This window comes from Anarrhichthys ocellatus, unplaced genomic scaffold (genome assembly GCF_004355925.1).
Source record: "Anarrhichthys ocellatus isolate YVR2014 unplaced genomic scaffold, GSC_Weel_1.0 scaffold11, whole genome shotgun sequence".
NCBI classification, from domain to species: Eukaryota; Metazoa; Chordata; class Actinopteri; order Perciformes; family Anarhichadidae; genus Anarrhichthys; species Anarrhichthys ocellatus.
Genome location: NW_022280041.1, coordinates 11,414,580 through 11,434,278, shown reverse-complemented (window position 1 = coordinate 11,434,278; position 19,699 = coordinate 11,414,580). Strand labels below are relative to the sequence as shown.

The 19,699-nt window shown below is 43.6% G+C and overlaps 1 protein-coding gene across 8 annotated transcripts in view; it reads right to left on the bottom strand.

The window, feature by feature from the left end:
• nrxn2b (neurexin 2b) overlaps positions 1–19,699 on the bottom strand; it is a 620,971-nt gene that overhangs the window by 329,112 nt on the left and 272,160 nt on the right. For all 8 annotated transcript variants that reach the window (XM_031850677.1, XM_031850671.1, XM_031850674.1 and 5 more), the window contains 4 exons: positions 13,150–13,311; positions 5,112–5,550; positions 3,612–3,995; positions 1,493–1,696 (listed from right to left, as the gene is read on the bottom strand). In XM_031850677.1, the coding sequence (XP_031706537.1) occupies positions 1,493–1,696; positions 3,612–3,995; positions 5,112–5,550; positions 13,150–13,311 (1,189 nt within the window). The remainder of the gene's footprint in view (positions 1–1,492; positions 1,697–3,611; positions 3,996–5,111; positions 5,551–13,149; positions 13,312–19,699) is intronic.

Genomic DNA, 19,699 nt, shown 5'->3' with positions numbered 1-19,699 from the left:
ACAGCAATGGGAATGTGGGTCCCAGCTCTCTGTGGGAAAAACGTGGATACATATTATAGATGTTTTGGATCAGCTGCAAATGTGTGGTTTGGGGGCCTGCTAGCAGTTCAAGCTGTGGGCGGCAAGGACAAATGTGTGTGCAACTTCAGGCAACTACAGCTGTGAGGCGGTCTCTCTGACTGTTTGATCCAAGGGCCGCAGACATAAAGGCCGTTGAAGGGATGAAAAGTTCCATCTTCTGAGTCTTGGCCAGGTGGGGTGTTGATGAGCGACAGGAAATGAGAGCGAGAGAGAGATAGAAAGAGAGCGAGAGAGGGAGAAAGAAAAGCGAGAGACAAGAAAGTAGAAAAAGAGAGAGGAGCGACCACCTCCGCCCCCCCCCTTCCTGTCTCTATGGTGGCTTAAACTCTCATATTCCAAGGTGCAACTCTGTCATGCTCCTCCTGGTTCACCGCTGAGAGTCCAAACAGACTTAAGGTATCCTTAAGCTGGAAGGTCATACCCATATTCCCCAGAGCACTTATATTGTAGTGCAATGACATTTTAATGAGTCAAAAGGTCTGCATTCCTGCAGCCTGTTGTTAGTTCTTTGAAACTATCCATCTTACAAACCCTACTCTACAATTTAACTGACCTTCTCCCAACAAGATTGCCTCCCGGACCTCTTTACACCCCCCTTCTTCTCTGAACTTTGTAATTACTTATGATGAGGGTTCATATCTCCTCCTAGCACCTCTGGGCAGAAGTAGAGCCAACCAGCCCCTCAGCTAACTCCACCAAAACTGGAACAGAGCAGAACCACGAGGAGGAGCGACATATGAGCGAGGCCACCTCTAAGCTTCTGGAGACAGGCTAGTTAGTGGGGTAAGGCTCAGGATCAGGCCGGGGGTAGTGTTAGAGATGGAGCTTTTAAACAGGAGGAGTTGCTATGAGGCTTCACAGGGAACAAAGGGAAGTGGGTGAAAAGCAGAGGGGATGGGGTGGGTCCAGGGGTCAAATAATATGGAAGATAAATGACTACAGGGTGGCTCCCCTCAGTGGGCACAATGGGGAGGGGTAACATTTACATTTTGACTTTTAGTCTTATTTTCCTGCAGCAAGCAGTTAATGGAGAAGTTTCTGTATTTGTACCTCAGCAAATAAATAGCAAAAATAAATATACTGGTGGCATTTCTCATTTAAACCAAAGGGCAGTGATGGGCATACGCTAGCTTATTAGCTTACTGCACAGCCAACCAGAGCTATTACGTGAAATGAAGCCTGCTCTGTCATACAAAACAAATCTGAAGTAACTGAGGGACAAATTTAGAAGCTTTTCCCCACACAAATATCTGTCAATAGAGAAAAAAACAATGGTGTGACACTCAAAATGTCAAACCATCGTTCTAAGTTCAGCAGTATACGATGCTGAAATACAGAGCGAAGATGAGGAGACAGGGGATGGTAAGGGAAAGGTTAGCACGGACAGCCACGATGAATCACGGGGGCCTACCGAGGTTCACGGTGAGCTTGACGCGGCCTCCGTCCAGCTCCAGTCGCAGGGTGTCCGCCGACTCCTTGGAGGTGGTGGCCATGAGCAGGCCATAGGCCCGCTGGGACATGAAGCGCATAGCCACGTCCTCGGCCTCCGTGTGCATGGTGACCGGCATGATGATCTTCAGGTACATGCTGCCGTCATAACTCAGCACCGTCGCCTCTGGATGGGGGGGAGAGGCAGAGGACAGAGGAGGGACTGTGACAAGTGGGTTACACATTACACAGGAGAGCTAAAGACTGTAAAGGATTCTGTGATATGAGCACAGAGGTTGATTGGATAGGACAGTCCAGTATCGATGGTCAAGTTCAAACAGTCAAAGTCAATGTCAATCTTGTGTTCAAAACACATTTAATTATGTTTGGGAAAATCCTCCCATTGTATGTACTTAAATTCCAGTTTAAAACAAAGTGATCAAAAGATACTATCATTCATCGCTGCACTTCTCAGGCATCTAGCTGGTTGTAGAAAGTCGGATGGCACCATGTACACTGCAGCCCTTTTTCTCCCTTTGTGTTTTTGCAATTGCATCTTCATGTGTGCAGAATATGCTCTGGTTATTTAATGACCAATCTACCACCCACAGCACCAACATCACAGACAGAAACCCATGCCCACGAAACATTCATATTAAATCCACTATCGTCTTCCAGCTCAGAGAAAATGTAAAAAACAAAAGACATCCTTATTCACACTAGGCACTGCCCGTGGTTACTCTCTGTATAATCAGCCATGCCTTAAATAGACTACTGTGTAGAGTGACAGTTCCCCGAGTACTGCTCTTATTTTGCAGTGTGGGTTGATATGCGTCATCGTAGGCTATCGTGAGTCACTGTCACCATGTAAGTGAAACGCTTAGGTGTTAGAAAATGATGGCAGTGAATTAAGCAGGACAGTCCCTGCTTTGGGTGGACAAACTGGTAAAAAGCAGTGATATTTCAAAAGTGAACAACATAGATTTGCTCACACTGGACCAACACACGTCTTACATACCTGAATTACATAAAAACGGCGCCCCAAATAATATGAATTATCACCCTAACACCAGCTCAAAACACCATCATAGCTTTGAGTTTGATTTGGCTTGGCATCATGCAATTCTTCCTCTAGTTAATATATGTTACTCTATGCACTCAGTCTGTTGACATGGAGTAATATGCAGCTGGTTATCAGAAAACTTCCCCTGTACCACATCCCTGCAGTAACACAAAGCTCCACCAGATGGCAAAGGAGCATCACTGAAAGCACACCTGCCATGTGAGCACCCAGAGGAAAATAAATAAATATCACACTTCAAAATAAAGACATTTCATCCTCTACCTCCACTGTCCTGATTTGAATCCAATCTCTCCTTCCCTCATTACCCCCCTTGTCCCTCAAAATCCCATACTGTCATGGCTCACTCACCCCCACGGACGTGCAAAGGCAGATCCCGGAGCCTGCAGCTAATTGGAATGAATCAGACGTATGTGGTGCTATTTGAATAGCTCACCTCCCCTCGCTGTGGCTTAGGCGCCACCTGGGTTTGCGTGACTGACACAGATGGCGGCGGTAGGCCTGGCTGCTCTGTCACACTGTTGTCAGCCTCTGAGTGCTTCAGCACCCACCCCACCCAGCCAGCAGGCGCCCAAAAGCCACCCAGCCTCGGGTGTCATTTGGTTTAGACATGTCTCCCTGTGGAGTTCTTACTCCCACCATACAGCAGCTGCTTGGTTGTGTGAAAAACAAGGCAGCACATTGTTTAAATGCTCGTTCTACACTTGTTTTCTCTCGCTTCTGCTTTATTGGATGGAGTTTACAACATGCATTGTAAACATTGTAACATTATCAATTTGCCTGGCATTGTTTCATGCTTTGACCATCTATCTGATGGCTTGATTATGAGAAGTTATGTTTTGCTGAAAGGTTGCTGTCTGGTTTTGGATCTTTAAACCAGCAAATTGGTAAACGTTTCTTTTTTAATTTACAGGAATTCAAATTCATGTTTTTTTAGAATTTATGATGAGTTCTAAACCACCAATGTATTGGTCTCTTTACCCATAAAGACGCCCATCCTCTTCAACATCCCCTTCCTTACCTATTTCACAGTTGGCTCCCAGGTATCCGGTGCCGATGCAGTCGCATATGTAGCGGTTCCAGCCCTCTTTGCACAGACCTGCGTTGCCACAAGGGGCGCTGCTGCACCTCTTCTGCAGCTCACGGGTGCAGAAACTGCTGACGCCGAACGCGCTCTGGATCTCAGCCAGGCGGCGGACATCGCGGCTCTTGCCGTCGATGAAGAGGTCGCGGACGCAGCCCACGTAGCCGTAGTTGAGCAGCGCCGTCCAAACCTCCGGTGGCATGATGAGGTCCGACTTAGACTCGGGCAGCCCACCCAGGTACATGTTGCTGTCCAGGTCCAGGATTTCACTGCCCTCTGGGGAGCTGAAGGGCATGCTGCGGCTGTTGACTGAGATTGATCCTTGAAGGCAGAAACACAGTTGTCAATTGAATATTCAAATAGTTGTGATTAAACATGATGAAACGTGGGAGAAGTGTGTGGTCTGGATAGGTGGGAGAGTGGGAGGGAGGTCAAGTGGCTGAGTGAGTGGGCAAGTGAGTGAGTGTGGGAGGAGCAGTAAGTGGATTATTTAGGGATATAAAGCACAGACAGAGGGACATACAAGACACAGGGAGAATAGATGACAGTAGAGTGTGTGTGTGTGTGTGTGTGTGTGTGTGTGTCTAATGTGTCTGTAATAGGCTAAATGGAGGAGAAGGGAAGCAGAATGCAGCAGGGAGTGGGTGAGACAAAAGGCCCTCTATCTTTCTGTGATTAACGACTCTGTCTTAATTTTCTATTAAAAGCCAATTACAGCAGGAGCAGCAGTGAGATCACATGCATGCTCGCGCACACACGCACACACACACACTCATTCACACCCTTCCTCATTATAAGACGCCATTAGGGGGAGATATAATGTCCTAGGTGCGTGCCCACCTACAGACCATTCATCAGACACCAGACACTCAAGCACGCAGATGTCCCTGTTTGTGCCCACATGCTGGCAGAGACATCAGAACACAAGTCTCTCATCAGGTAAATAAACTCACATCAACTAATACCACTACATATATTATTAACTCTACGCCTAACCATTTGTTAGCTTTTGTTTTAGCATGTGTGGATTCGTTTGGAGAGCTGTTATTCTGGTTTTGCACTCTTTTTCTGTGGCAAATGAGTCCTCCTAATCCAATGAACTCTTCCAGTCTGCTGCCTGAAGAAGCTACAAAATACTAGGAAAGTAGTTATAGATTGAGTACAAGTTTAGTCCAAGTGCACATCTGTTTTGTAAAATAGCGTGGAGCTAGCAACAGATTACACATTGGTGTACATATGAGAAAATAACACTTAGGATATTTGATGATACCACCCAAAGCACAGTTTGCACAGACAAAATAGCACTTTTTTTTTCTTTTCTTGTCAGTATCAACTCTGCTAAAGCCAACATATCTGTATCATTTTCTGACGTGCTGCTACTTCAGTCAAATTCTAGATCAGCTGGCAGAGTTTAAACAAGTTTAAAGCACTCCTCACCTTTCCTCCCTTCCCTCTGGAAATCCACATGGCACCATTCCCCGTCATTGACCTTCTTGTTGCTGGACTTCAGCTTTGTTTTCCCAGAGCCCATATCGATCAGCAGGTACAAGTACCCCTCCAGCAGCTCCATGGCAAAGTAATCTGTCTTCATCTCCCTACCGGGCTTCTGCTCTTTGGGACCCTGAGGACGGCCGTGGCTGAACAGCAGGAGCCCACTGGGCTCCGTAGTGCGGAAGTCGAAGGAGATAGATCCCGTCTTCTTGGTGTTCCACTTGGGCAGGGAGATGTAGGACTCGGGGGTCTCAAAGGTGATGGGGTCCAGGGCTGCCACGTCCTCACAGCGGAACACCAAGTCACCATTCAGGGTGATCTTGGGGTCGTGCTCGATGGCCAGACGCGACAGCTCCAGCTTAAAGTCGTTGTTCTTGTACACCACCTGGAGATCAGAGCGGAGAGTGATTGGTAATAATCCTGTATAAAATAGTGGTGCTGACGTGTGATTGGGGATTCATTCGTTGCATCTAGAACTGGATAAATATTGTAAAATGGACTCTCTTTTAGACTAAAATGCAGCTGCAGCAGAGAAGAACATTGCATCCATAATGGTGAGACCCTGCAGATGCATCCTAATTGCCCAAATTAATTTCAAGTGTCAGTTATAGTGGCTGCTGGGAAATTGTGTCCGCATGGGGAAATGATGAATTGAGACATGAATGAAAAGCATGACTTCCTGTTGATCAGTAATGTAGCGAGAAACCGACATCGGTACAAAGTGCTACAGAAGCTGTTTTTCGACCTTACAACCAAAACTCCCCTCAACAAGACATTTAGTTAACATGAGTGCTCAGTTTATTGATGCTCCATGATTAGGAAAATCCTTCAGACTTTGAATATTTCTAAACACTGAGCCCAAGGCACGCGCACACGCTTCCTTGGCTCAGTGCATCGTCACCACTGTATAAACTCTTGGTCAAATCCACAACGCGTATGAACTATTGGTTGTTGAGCAAAAGCTGCAGCTCAAGAATGTCAGCACACCGGAAAATGAATTGAAAAAACCCCTCAAAAGGCTCGAGGGGAAAGTCAGACACAGGGAGAAGTGAATGTTGCTTACGGCCCTAATGTAAATGTCTCCGACAGCCTTTGATGAAATACAGCTCTATTGTTTCAGCTCAAAGTGTGTGCCTGCGCCTCAATATGTGCATTCATAATGGATTAAGTGCTAAAGGCAGAGTAAATTATCTGTGTCTTTGTTTCAGTTCTCCTTTTATTTGTTGAACACTCTGTAGACAGCGTTTTGAGAGGCCGTCCTCAAGGTAATAGTGTGAAGCAGCTGAGGCCTTTGCATTTGTTAGTGTGTGTGTGTGTGTGCATTCTCTCCTGATTTTAGGGCTCTTCACGCTTCCTCACACACCCACACATACTCCCTGACAGGTGATAGAAATGTAGAGAGTTTAATTTCTCTCTCTCTTTGTTTCCTGGTGCTGTTGCAGCTACGAGGTTAAGAAGTCTCAGGTTCCATCTGCAGCAGATGTTTACTATTGCAATGTCACAGAGCAAAGACACGGAAAAGCTACCTGCTCATTGTGTTTTTACCTGAACCTCCTTTAGTGCCACCGGTGTTTTCCCATGCGTTCACTTGTTAACTACACTCTTGAGATAACAGTGAACAAGAAGTGCCCACTTCTTTTTTTGTCAGGATTACATTTTAAGGCTTAAATTAGGAATAATTTAGATATTAGAATACTGATTATTTGCTCTACCTTGCTTCTTAAAGAATACATTGATGCACAGCAGCTGAGTGAGAAGCTAGATTGTATGACATGTCTTATACGATGACTTTGAGTCGATTGCCTGCATACACCGCCGCTTGTTTTTTAGATTGACTGAGGTGTGTTTCACGACGGCTTACAGCCCATTGGTGTCTGGACGGGAGGTTAGCTAATCGTGGGTTGCATTTATTCAAACATTACAGCAGTGGTCGTTGCAGACACACTTGGCAGAGATCTGCACTCTACCGAGTGCACCTTTCTAGTTATCTGTGTATTAAGTCACCATTTGCCTCTGTTTGCATTGGCCTGTTTCTACATTCGCACCACTGAAAAGCTCGTCTCGTGCAATGCGGTTGACCGTATTGGTTTTTGACTCTCTAATTTCACCAGACTGCTGCCGTCATTCCCCTTTTGTCTTTCACGGCATCTCTTTTTTAAATGCCCTCTAGTCTTACCTATTTCTTTGACATACATGCACGCTCTCTCTCTCTCGTCCTCCCTGTCAAACAGCACACCTACGCACAGGCACAAGATGAACCGCAAGAACGCAGATATGCTGGGTTATTCCTAAATTTAAGCCTCCTTTGGTTATCCCTTTCTTTGGCCACGCTGCCACATGCACTGTACACCTCATAATGTCGTCATTAGTGGAGATTAGTCCTGGTAATTAGCCATGATCACGCGAAAACTGGCAGCTAATAAAGTGTGAGCGCTCCTGGTTTAAAGGTGTTAGAGAAAAAAAATAAGAGGTGAAAGAGAGAAAACGCAGTGGGTTTATTTTCATCTTAACTATTTTGAGGTATTTATTTGTGTTAATCCATGCTAATCTGTTTTTACAAAAAAAAAATGCAGCCTGGTGTGCTGATTTATACAACGGATCATACAGCATCTGGGGAAAAGATGAGGCAGGAAATAAACCTGGCAACATGCTGCACCAGATGACTCCCATGCCAGTTAGTATCCGCAATATGGCCCACTACCAGCCCGTAGTGTTAGGTGGCTAAAATGGAGATGTGTTTTGCAGACTTAAAGGTGTATAACTTGTCCATGTAATCACATTCACATCGAACATGAATAGTCTTTATCTACAAACAGTGGGATTGATGAAAGGTGATGTCAATAAGTGCATATATACTTTGGTCCAGATACATTTTTCTGTTGTAAATCAATGTTCAAATGAACATGACATTTGGCGTGTGTCACCTAAGTAAGATTTCTCATGAAATTGTTTAAATTCTTCCCTTTTTTAATATTTGGCTCAATGACAGCACTTATGATGGCCAGATTTCCATTACATTTGCTGAGGTGTTCTTTCTTCCTAGAGGATGAATCTTCATGTCAGCTGTGACCTCTCCTTAGCACCATCTAGCACTTGTGTAAAATATATATAAATAAATACCAATATACTATATTTGCAATGATAATTATAGGCTGGCCATGATTGGATGCGCCTTCTATTTTGAAAGCTGCATGAGCCTTACTCCTGCATTACCCTCACTACTTGGTACTAGTCTAAAAGGTCAACTATGAACAAAAGACAGCTAAATGGAGAAGACACATTGCTGATTAGGGACTAGGGCCTGCCGTATTTACATGAACTCATCGCAATAGCTGCATCTGACATCCCAAAATGTCTTTCATCAGACTAATCAACACCAGACAAAGCATTTCGCTGACATCTGGTCTCTTAGTCGCGAATGTGCTCAAACTAGAGATGGGACATCACGAACACAATGACAGATTTGCATGCCAGCATGCAACATGTCATTGACGTCAAGACTTCTGATGTCAGAGGGATTTTGTGCAATCCATCATGTCACCAATCAAAGCCAAAATGAAGGCAGGCTGCCATAATTAGCTTCCCGCAACGTCAGCTTTGATTGGCTGTTGTTAGTATGTGATCTTCAGCTGGAGCAGAATTAGTTGTACAGGGCAATCAGGTTTCTTACACTGCCAGCTTTGTTTAAGGTTTGATCCAAGCAGCGTGTGTGCCAGGATCCAGCTTGTTGTTTAGCATCTTCAATTCAACAAGGGCAGGACATGAAAAACGCTTTGTGTATTGACCCTCGGCATGAAACCCACCGTTTTAACGCCTTTCTCTTTAAGCACCCCTCCCAGAAAAATGGTGCACCTATACAAATGTAGTTCTTAAGCCGTGGGTGAGGTACTTAGGATACTAAGAGTATATTCTAAGAGCCTGTATGTCACATAGTAAGGAGAGTAACATCTTAAAGGCTGGTTGAATCACACATTTTCTGACCTCACACCAAACTGACCGGGTTGTCTTACTTCACACTTTGTGGGTTGGTAGACACTATAGATACACAAATGGGTGTGCGCGAGCACTTAAACGGTGCGTGTTTCATGATAAGTCCCCTTCAAGTCTACAAGTGTCTCTCTAGCAAAATAAGACAAATGTAAAAGGAGAGGAGTAGCCAGGGGCAACAACGAACAAACAGCAGAACGCCAAAGAAGGTAAAAAAAAGAATACAAGGGAGAGGTGTACAGCAGTAAGGAAGGAAGGATAGAAGAAGATGGCAGGGAATAATGATAAATGAGAGGGAAATGAGTGTAACAGAGGGACGGAGCGATGCATGGGAGCATCGAAGCGTGTGAGGCGCAACGGGCTGCACTCTGAACGCTGTATCAAATAAACTGTGTCTTTGGGCTCAGCCGGGGGCAGATTCTGTATAAATGTGCTGACTCAGCATCTAGACCATATGCCTTTCTTTCATATTGTCAAATCATTCAGGGATTCTGGCTATACACAGACATTTGCAATATGTGCTCCTAAGTATTGGGAGGGCAGATCTGAACAGCTCATCTGACGCCGCAGAGAAGTTCGCTGGCTTGGTCCACTAGTTAACAGAAACACACAGTCAAAGGCCTTTAAAAGAACTTGAGCAGAGTTAATAACAGTTTTGTTCCCTCGTTTAAAGTGATGATCACTTCTCCTCTGATTCACTGACTTGGCTAGCAGAGCCGCTGGGTGTGTTGGATTAACTATGGCGATCTTTCAGAAATCAGAATGTGTGTGGCCTCGACATGGACTGTGACTGGGCCAAAGCCTTCCCCAGGGGTTACTCTATTGATTTGTTTTTGTCATTGACAAACTCCGCAAATCTAACAACCTGCAGGTCAGCAGACCAGAAAGAATCATTTGTTTCCTGATGTACTTGGGGTTGTGAATGTCCGATGAGCGCACATGCCACATTGTTGTAAGCCGTTTGTGTAAGGGTTGCAATTAAACAAATATGTCACATGTTTATTGTCTTTAGTGACATTTATTGACAGTTTGTGATGCAATTACAGCATGACTATACATTGCGTTGATTGCCGTCTCCTTAGCGATAAAGAAACACAACTAGAAAAGGGCAAAGGGCAGAATTCACTGCACCACCCTTCCAGCTACAAAGTCTCAAACGAATGTGTACGTGGTGTAGGTGGGGTGTAAGTGGGGGGCGATGGATGACTCGTGAAGATGATATCGCACCACAAAGGTGAGACTGGGTGGAAGCTGCAGACAAAGAGAGAAAGCATCAATGTGAATTTGGGAGGACAGGGAGGGAGGGAGGGAGGGAGGTAGAGAGAGAGAGAGCGAGAGAGAGAGAGAGAGAGTGTGTATGTGTGTGTGTGTGTGTGTGTCAGGGCAAGGAGGAGGGCCAGCGCATTCATCCAGTGCACGGAATCAGTCGAAGAAATCAATTTTAATTTGGCCGACAGGAGGGCAAAGCTGGCGTGCCAACACCGCTACCATGGACTTAATTACACAAAAGTGCCCCCTAGAAAGGGAGGATGAGAGGTGGAGAGAAGTGATGAGAGAGGTGGGAAGATAGAGGAGAGAGAGACTGTGAGATAGAGGGAGGAGTGTGAAATGGGCGATAGCAAGGTCACTGTCTTGGAGAAAGATGGAGAGGCGGAGGTTGGGGTGGAGAGACAGATGGTGACATGGACAAGAAGAGGGGAATCTGTGGAAACAGGACCGAGGGGCTGAGGAGCGATCTGATTTCACACTCCGCCACTCTGACTGGGAGCCTAGAAAACACACACCCTACGGTGTATGATCATAGCATGTGTGTGACTTTGAACACACACATATGCGCACACGCACACAGCAAATACAAACTTCATAGGGCTTCAGTGCCTCTTTTGGTGCCTTTCTACTCTTCTTCTGCTGCACTCTTCCTTTGGATTTCTGCTGCCTGGGGGGTACTGGCCAAGCGTATCAAAGGCGTTTGACCACGGTGGTGGCATGAAAGCCTTGCCCCAGACCATAACACCACTGATAATCCGAGCTGTGCCACTGAACTAGCACAGGATGAAACACACCGCTGTCTACCCCCCCTCACTTTCCTCTTTATTTTCAGCTCTACTCTACTACTTTACTGGCACTCTCAGTTACCCATGCTCAGCTGAGCTGATATAGTTATTAGAGATTGACCACAGCTGAAAAAGTGGAGCCCATGAAACACGTATAGCAGGAATAACAACCAGTATATCAAATTGTATATCTTTCTGAACCGAACACATCATTCAAAAAAAATAACAAATCAAAGGGTCTGGTATTGAGTCTTTCTCTTTGAGATTTGTTACTTTAAGAGAGTCTTAAATCATCTGTTCTCCAACCATCTGCTCTGTCTCTACTTTTCCAGTACTTGGACATTGCCAATTCCCTACCACCTCTATTTGTAGCTGTTAACTCTCGCCATAGTCTTGTTTTCCCCCTGTGCTCTGTCTGTACGTTGACTGTAAATCCAGCCCTGTTCTTGATGAGAGAGGATAGTTAAACGCCTTGGGAAGTTTAAGACCCACTAGGGATCCTTCTGATAGCAACCCAAATAATGAAAATGTAATTCTACAGGCATAATTAAGTTAGAGATAGGGCGATTACTGTGCGATCCATTAAAAGTGATGGCAAAAGTAATTACTTATTCAATCAGCGTGGTTTTATGAGGAAATGCGATGGCACCATGTTGCGTCGCCACTACACAAGTCATTACATTTACAAGGGCGTAATACTTTAAGCTGTGATTGGTCCTCTTGACAGCTTGTTAAGCTGTGAGTTAAAGCCCTAGTGAAAATAAAAGTCGTTTTTTGGTCAAACTTGAAGATATAAAGTTATTATAAGGCAACTGTCCTCTACATATCCATCACTGACAACTGTGTATGCAGCTGCTTAGCTATGATATAAATCTGAAACTTTGTGTTTGTGATTCTCTAGCATCCAACTGTGGTGTGTGCAATGGCTGCGGATGTGTTATGTCTGCAGTACGGTTAGGAGGAAAGGAACCAAACACTTGAAAGAGATTTAGGATATTCTACGTCTGACACCTCCTACTCTCACATATGGGAGTCACTGTATATCTGCACAGACTGATGATTCAGGTGTCAGAGGCAACACACACTTTAGCACAGTGGAACATGTATGTTCTCAATGCAACTTTGTGATGTTTGTATGATTTCTTATTTTTTGTTGCCAATTAGTTTGGAACCAAAAGAAAATCGTACCAATAGTTGCAAGACGCCCACTAACTGATATAAACACAGCTAAAAGAGATATGTTGAACTACGCACACACAGCTGGAAAGTTTCCACAGCAAGTGACTCGCTAGCATGAGGTGGATAGATACAGTACAAAGAAGAGAGTATGTACACATGGATTGATTACTCAACGGGCCGACCGAGCACAGGCCCAGGAGCCCGAAGTGTCAGGGCCCTTTCTGGCCTTCACCTACAAAATGTCACTCAAAGAGAGACATGTCAACCAGGAAGAGACTCAAAATGACCACTAAAGAAACGACTATACCGAGACACAAAAAGCCTACAGAGAGACCACAAAGGGAGGAAAAATAGCTGCAAAGAGAACCAAAGAGACTCACGACTATGAAAAGGGGAAAAAAACAATCACAACGAGAGACAAAAAGCAACTACAAAGAAGAGCAAAATGACTGCAAAGAGGAACAGAATGACCTCAAAAAGGAACAAAACAACAACAAAGAGACACAAAATGACCACAAAGACACCCAAAACCCCAGAGAGATGTGTAATGCCTACAAATAGATACATAACAACAGCAAAAAGAGGCTAAACAAATAGTAATATGGTCGTGGGGAAGTTTGTCTATGCCCAAGGGCCCACAGTCCCATAATACGCCCACGCGTGCACATTGCATGTTTGATCAGCTACATGCTGTATGTGTATATATATATATATATAAATATACTGTACATTCACAAACTGCACAATCACACAGAGCCACTCACATCTTTAAGGCAGCCCATGAAGTTGTTGCTGACTGGTGATCCGGGCAGGTCCGCGGTGTTGGGGCTCCCTCCAATGTAGAAGAAGTCATCTGAACCCAACATGGTGTAATCCTCCTGGGTGTAACCAGTGGTGGTCAATATACCATCCACTGAGATGGTCACCTGGCATAGGCATGGCCCAAAAGAGACAGACCGAGAGATAGAGAGAGAGATAGGTAGAAACAGAGAATGCCGAGAGTGGAGAAGAATTAGAAGAATGAGGAAAAACAAGGAAGAAAGTGGATTAAACACCAACGATAGGTGGGGTTGTCCTCTAAATGGTAACGTTTGGTTGGTTGCTTTTGGTGCCACTCAGACTGGGGGCTTTCACTCTAGAGTGCAGTTGCTAAGAGAAAACCAATGGATCAGCGCTGTGCTCACTGTGTAATCACTGACTCCTGATCTAATTGAGTAATTGTTAAAGTAACTGCATCCTACTCTGGATTAAGTGCACCTTAAAGATATGTCAAAATCAATATAGCAACCAGTATAACAGCATGATCCTACAGGTAAGACTATTGTTTAAATATCAAATGGCCTTTCCTTGCGATTGGCATAGATATTCTGCAATAGTCCTTTGCTGAACCAGTCCTCACTCAAGGTCCTACCAGCAACAACACAACCCTTTCCTTTATTAAAGTGCCTCAAGCCTCGTCTTTTGTGCAAGTTTACACATTCTGTGTCGCACGTTTGATCGCTAACAGAGCTGAAAGTGCCAGGTGAAATCAAACAGACCTAAAACACCCCAAAAATACAAAAACAAACGGATGCATAAAGGCTACATTTTATAGGTACCTCCAGGCTTTTCTGTATAATTGAGATTTATTTATTTTTTAGCTCAAATGGTACTTGGTTGTCTGTCAAATGAAGTCTTAGTAAGCTTGTTTTACTGCAATATGAATAGCAAGAGGTGCTTTATGTAAATTACAACAGCATGTGTGGGGACTACTCTTGCACTGATGTATCACAAGACCTTACAAGTTGAGGTGAAGCAACTGCTTGAAATGTAACACTAGGCATCGTCAGTTCAACGAATACCTGAATAGTGGGTAAAATGAAACATGACATATGCTCATATAAACTTAGACTGCAACTCTGAGAGTTACCTCCACTCCATTCTTCCAGGAATTGTCTTTTTACATTATACTCATTACAAAGGAGCAAATTGCAGTCTAAATGTATTATATCATGGCTGTATGTGCTATCAGAGCCACAGCTATACCTTTGCACAAACATCTAGCCAAATAATGCTGTTTGATTCGGGATTTTTGCAGTTAATGACCAATTTATTGTCTAATTATCCTAATAGAGCTGGCCTGGGCGAAAGTGAAGTACTCATGTCTCTGATTTAACATCTGTTATTCTGCATAAAAATGTGCAGAGCTTAAATACAGGACTGCAGGGAGCCGTGTACACACCCATCTGTTTTTCATTCCCTTTGCACACTCAGAAGTGATGCCAGCACACACTACCTTCATTTCATTCAACGCCTAACTTATATCTTGGCCATTTACAATAAGACTTTGCATTTAGCAGTACGTAATTTATGCCCGTTGGCTCTACTTTCCTTTAATGCAGTTTTGATGAGCATCGTTTTTCTAACGGCAGGCTGTGAGCACAGACACAATCTCTTTCTTTTTGAATACAATACACAAAAGAATTGATTTCAATCTGCAACAATAGAAACACAAAAACAAAAAAAAAGCTTGAACTGGATATGAAGTGCTGTAAACATTCTAAAGCAGAGCTGAAAAGAAACCTTAGCAACTGCACTCAACAGAACAGTCACCCCAGTTAAGTGCTCATCTGTACTTTTTGATTATGTTTGTACTTCCCTTCTAAACAGGGCAACTCATTTTTATGTCTGCTGTTACTACTTGGAGATAAAGAGCGATCGTATTGGCCAGATGTATCTGGCACGAAGAATCTGCGGTTGACAGTGCTGGTGTGTCGGGGTCATCTTTGAAGATCTTGGATGCGGCTTTCAGTAGGGCAACTTCAGTTATCCTATAGTGACGAGAGGGACCTTACAGGTGGCTGAGGAGGAGAAACGGGGGTGGGGAGGTTGGGGGCTGTCTCACGACGTGTGCCATTTAGGACGCTTCTACAGACTTTGACCGCTTCTCGAAATAAAGAGGTGGGATGGAGAGTAAAAGAGTAGTTATAACCTGTATAAGTTCTGAAATTGAACTATTGACACATCTTATGGCCAGGCTAGAATCTTTGGATGTGGGAGAATAGGTTGTGGAGGGTTATTAATGGTACACCTTCAGGGAAGGATGTGCTCATTAGGGCCATGAGAGACTCACATCGTCTAGCTGCCAGACACCTATGAAGTCCCCAGCTAAAAAGGGGAAAGTAGAGATTAGCAATGTTTCTTTCTCTTGCCATCGCCATCATTCAATAAAAAAAATCCCTGGGGCTATCTTATGGAATCCATTGATTCTTTCTGTGATCAGACGTTGGACGTAATCAGCAAGAAAAAACCCAGAGAGCAAAGATAAGCAAATGAATTGTTAGTGTTTTGGATATTTGTTTTTTTGAGCCGACTTTGTAAATATTCACGAGAGCCAGCGAGACTTTGCTTGAACCAGGCTGCACACTCAACCCATCCAGTGACATTACAAGCACTTGCATCACCGGCCAGACGAGAGAAAAGGGTGATGATATCACAGGTTGCTGCAGGAAATACCCCGACGCTCCCGGCCTGGAGGCCGTACAGTTAGGAGGAAATGCTTTCCTGTCTCAAAACTGTTGCTGCAAAATACAGACCGATTATTAAATAAATGGACAGGGAGTAAAATATTAAGGTTCCACCAGAGATACTGGCTGTGTTCTCCATTGTCTTGAATGTTATTTTTTTAGTGTGACAAAAAACAGCTTGAAAAAAGATGTAATTGTGGATATTTTACTTGTCAACAAGACAAGGCAGGCACAGCAATGCAGACGGTTGGATCTAGGTCACTCAAAGAAATGCCGGCTGTGCCCACCTCTCCTTGATAATGAATGCATTCAAAGTAATTGTAGTGACAGAACCAAAGCACTCAATAACGTGGAATGGTGGCTTACCCCATTATTTACTCTACGAAAACAACCGCGACTTCTTTTGCTGTGAAAAAAAGCCTTTAGCGGACCTGAGCACATGCAACAATATGGCCTGGAAATAATTATTTGTGATCGTGTGATGACAGTTTTCTTCTTGACACATAGCCTTGTGTGATAGTCTCAGCATGCCTGATAAATACAAAAACAGAACTAAATCACACATTTGCAGCATCCTGTTCTGCTCTTTATTCAGTGAGAAGTTCACTCTACTGGATTTATTGAAAACAATGAAAACATCAAATCTAAAAAGTTGGCACCTAAACCAGCACACCTCCACTAACAATCAGACTTTCTATGTAAGACATCCAACCATTACACATAAAGTGCACTCGCTGCTTCTATTAGATCCCTTGGTCTTTACCCAGCTGCTCTTCAAACACTCCTTTAGCCCAGTACACACAGAAACCAAACAGAGCTGGCTGATCTTTGCTGAACTGTGTGCCCCAGATATCATAGAAAACACAGACCGGAGCTGTTTACAGCTGAATGTACTGTGAAGGTATTGACTGAGCTCTGAATCCAGATCATGGGGAGCATTGCGTTTTGCCCACTCACATGCCTACATGGTCCTGTGGTGGGGGGAATGGTCTCTGTTATGATTTCAACCCCCCATATATGCAATCAATCTTTCTCTTTTGTCCGTGTTGCTCTTAAACCACCGACTACCTACAGCATATCAAAGCGTCTGTGATGGGGCTTCACACGGTGAACGAGAACGCTTCTCTTTGTGGAGTCCCGCTGTGTGATCAGCCGAGCATGTTACTGCTTCATCTACCATATCTGGCCCCATGACTGCAGGCTGCAGGCTGCTGGCAACTAAAGGCTCCGACAAGTAGATCCCCCTTTCATCAAGTTAACGGAGGTCAACGTGACTCCAACTGGGATTACACTGTCTCAATAACACCCTACATGAGACGCTAGGACTAACCAGATGCAATTCAATTATAATAGTGTTTACTAATTATTAAAATGCTATTTTTTTGTTGTATTCACAGTTTATTGTTGCACTCATGATGTTAAATATACTATAGCAAGTACGTCTTAATGATAACTAAATGGTTTGTAAACCTTTAAGAAACCATTGGTAAAACATCTATCAAACATTATGGCCCATATAGTTGTGACACATTGTTCGTGGTTAATAATTGGTTAATATGGTATATATGTGTAAGTGTTCAAAACTAAACCGTAAATAAATTGTGGACTAATATAATGAGAATAAAATCGTTATGGTCTCTTTACGGCTACAATATGATCTATAAATTAAAATATAATTATATCATATTACACAAACTAATAATAAGATTACAAGTTATATTATTACTAATGATTAATTAACATGATTAAGATATCTTTGTTTGTTAACAGTGAAAAGACTATTAACTAAAGTTAAATTAACTTTACCCATTATTAATGATGGCTAATATAAAGTGTTAGTGTAAAACTAGGACAGCAGACACTACTTCCCCTATATGAAAGACAAAAGAGGAATATTACATATTATGGTATTGGAAGGTATATTATGTCAGGCTTTTAACACGTAGCCTACAATGAAAAGTAGCTTTGTGTGACTTTCTTCTATCCAAGAATAAAGATTGTGTTCTTAATTACGTAAAGCATTCAGTCTTTACTTTCAGTTCTAGTTTCTTTGTCATCAGCTTGTAAAGTACGCAGCAGCGTCTGACCAGGTACGGATACATGTCGGTACCTTCAAGTATTCAACAGCATAATCCGTGCAAAGAAGCAGCGAGCTTACCTTGGAAATGTATCACTTACCCTCGCTGGCACTACATTTGATCTTTTGCAGGAAGAAAGAATGTGTTATATTTTGTATAGCAGCGGTTGCATAATACAGTTGAAGGCTCACATAAGAGACGTATCATCATAGATCACAGCCGTTCACTCGGGTCAAAGCCAGAGCCGCAGGAATGAGGGATGTTCAAGAGAGAAAGAGAAGGAAGCCATTCCCATCCAGCGGTGGACTTCTGTAGGTGTCTGGCAGCTTGTCAACGTGTATTAGCCGGGAGTGATTTATTATTTCAACGCTAAATATGTAGTTTCTAACAGAGCTCCACATCTAGGTTAGTAAATGAGGGAGGGGTGGGAGGCCTGGGGCCAGTGCTGTTTTGGCAACAGTTGTCGAGGGAATGGGGGAGAGAAAGGGAGGAGTTTTTTGTTGTTGTTGTTGTTTGCCGAAAAGAGTTAAAAGGGTTGGAGGGTGAACAAAATCGGTTAGTATTTTTGTAAGTAAGGGAAAGTCAGACACAAAAATGGTTGTTAGTACAATTACAACAAAGGTTTGATTCAAACAGTAGATTAGTAACACTGTTGTAGTAAATTTAGTCAAAGTGATAAGTTAGATGAGGATTCTTTAAAAGTCCTCTGACATTTGATTGCTCAAACCAGGTCCGAAATATGGACTGAATGTGTTATTTCATGTGCGAGGGTTTGCTTTGGTTAAGAGGAAACAAAATGAATCCATCCAAGCTAACAGGGTGACACACAAGCCATGCACTTAAAATGGAAAGGATGACAGGAAGAATGAGGATGGGGTGGGGTTCCATTAGACACAACACAAACACACCAACTATTAGATGAATAAAAAAAATAAAAAACATCTGGCAAGATGCAGCAAAATGGGAAAGTGGTAGGGCAGTGAATGTAATTGCAGGGCACCACAACACCAGACAAATGGGGAAAGGAGGAGAGCTTTCAATGTTAAGGTTGAGACAAGAATGCAACAGAAAGACCCATCGAGACACGTGTACAGCAGACTGACACGCGCTGGACTAGAGCAGCATCTACACCCTGCGAGTATGCTGATGTGAAGACGTTCTAGCCATTAGAGACATGCAGACAGGGTGCAGGGACACGACCACTGGACACTGTCAGTGTGGAGGTGGAGGAGGGACAGGATGGGACCATGTCATCACTCACAGATGAAATCAATGGAAATGAGAGGGTTTTTAAAGAAGAGGGAAAATTGAGAGGGGAGAGAGGACGTCACTGTCTTGGTGAATAGAACAATTAGTATCCCATGTCCTCCACGTTATTGGATATAAAAAAGAAATCTGTCCTAAGACATGATTACACTTCTCATTATGCCTCCACTTGAACTTTCGCCACACGATTTCGGATGTGAGCTCAAAATAGCTTCATCACTTTTGTCAAACGTGAGACTGAGTAAGTCACCAGATACAGTGGCTTACCGCACACTCTCAACAGCTTTACCCCAACTCATGCGTTATGATGGATTGGGCAGATGTACTCCGTGGGGCATCAATCCTCTATTCACCCAGAAAATGAAAGTCTGTCTCCCCTCTTTACTCTTTCCCATTTTTTTCGTTTCAGCAGCATAAGGTGTGAGGTCGTTATTCATTTTAGTAAGTTAATTTTGAAGTTAAAA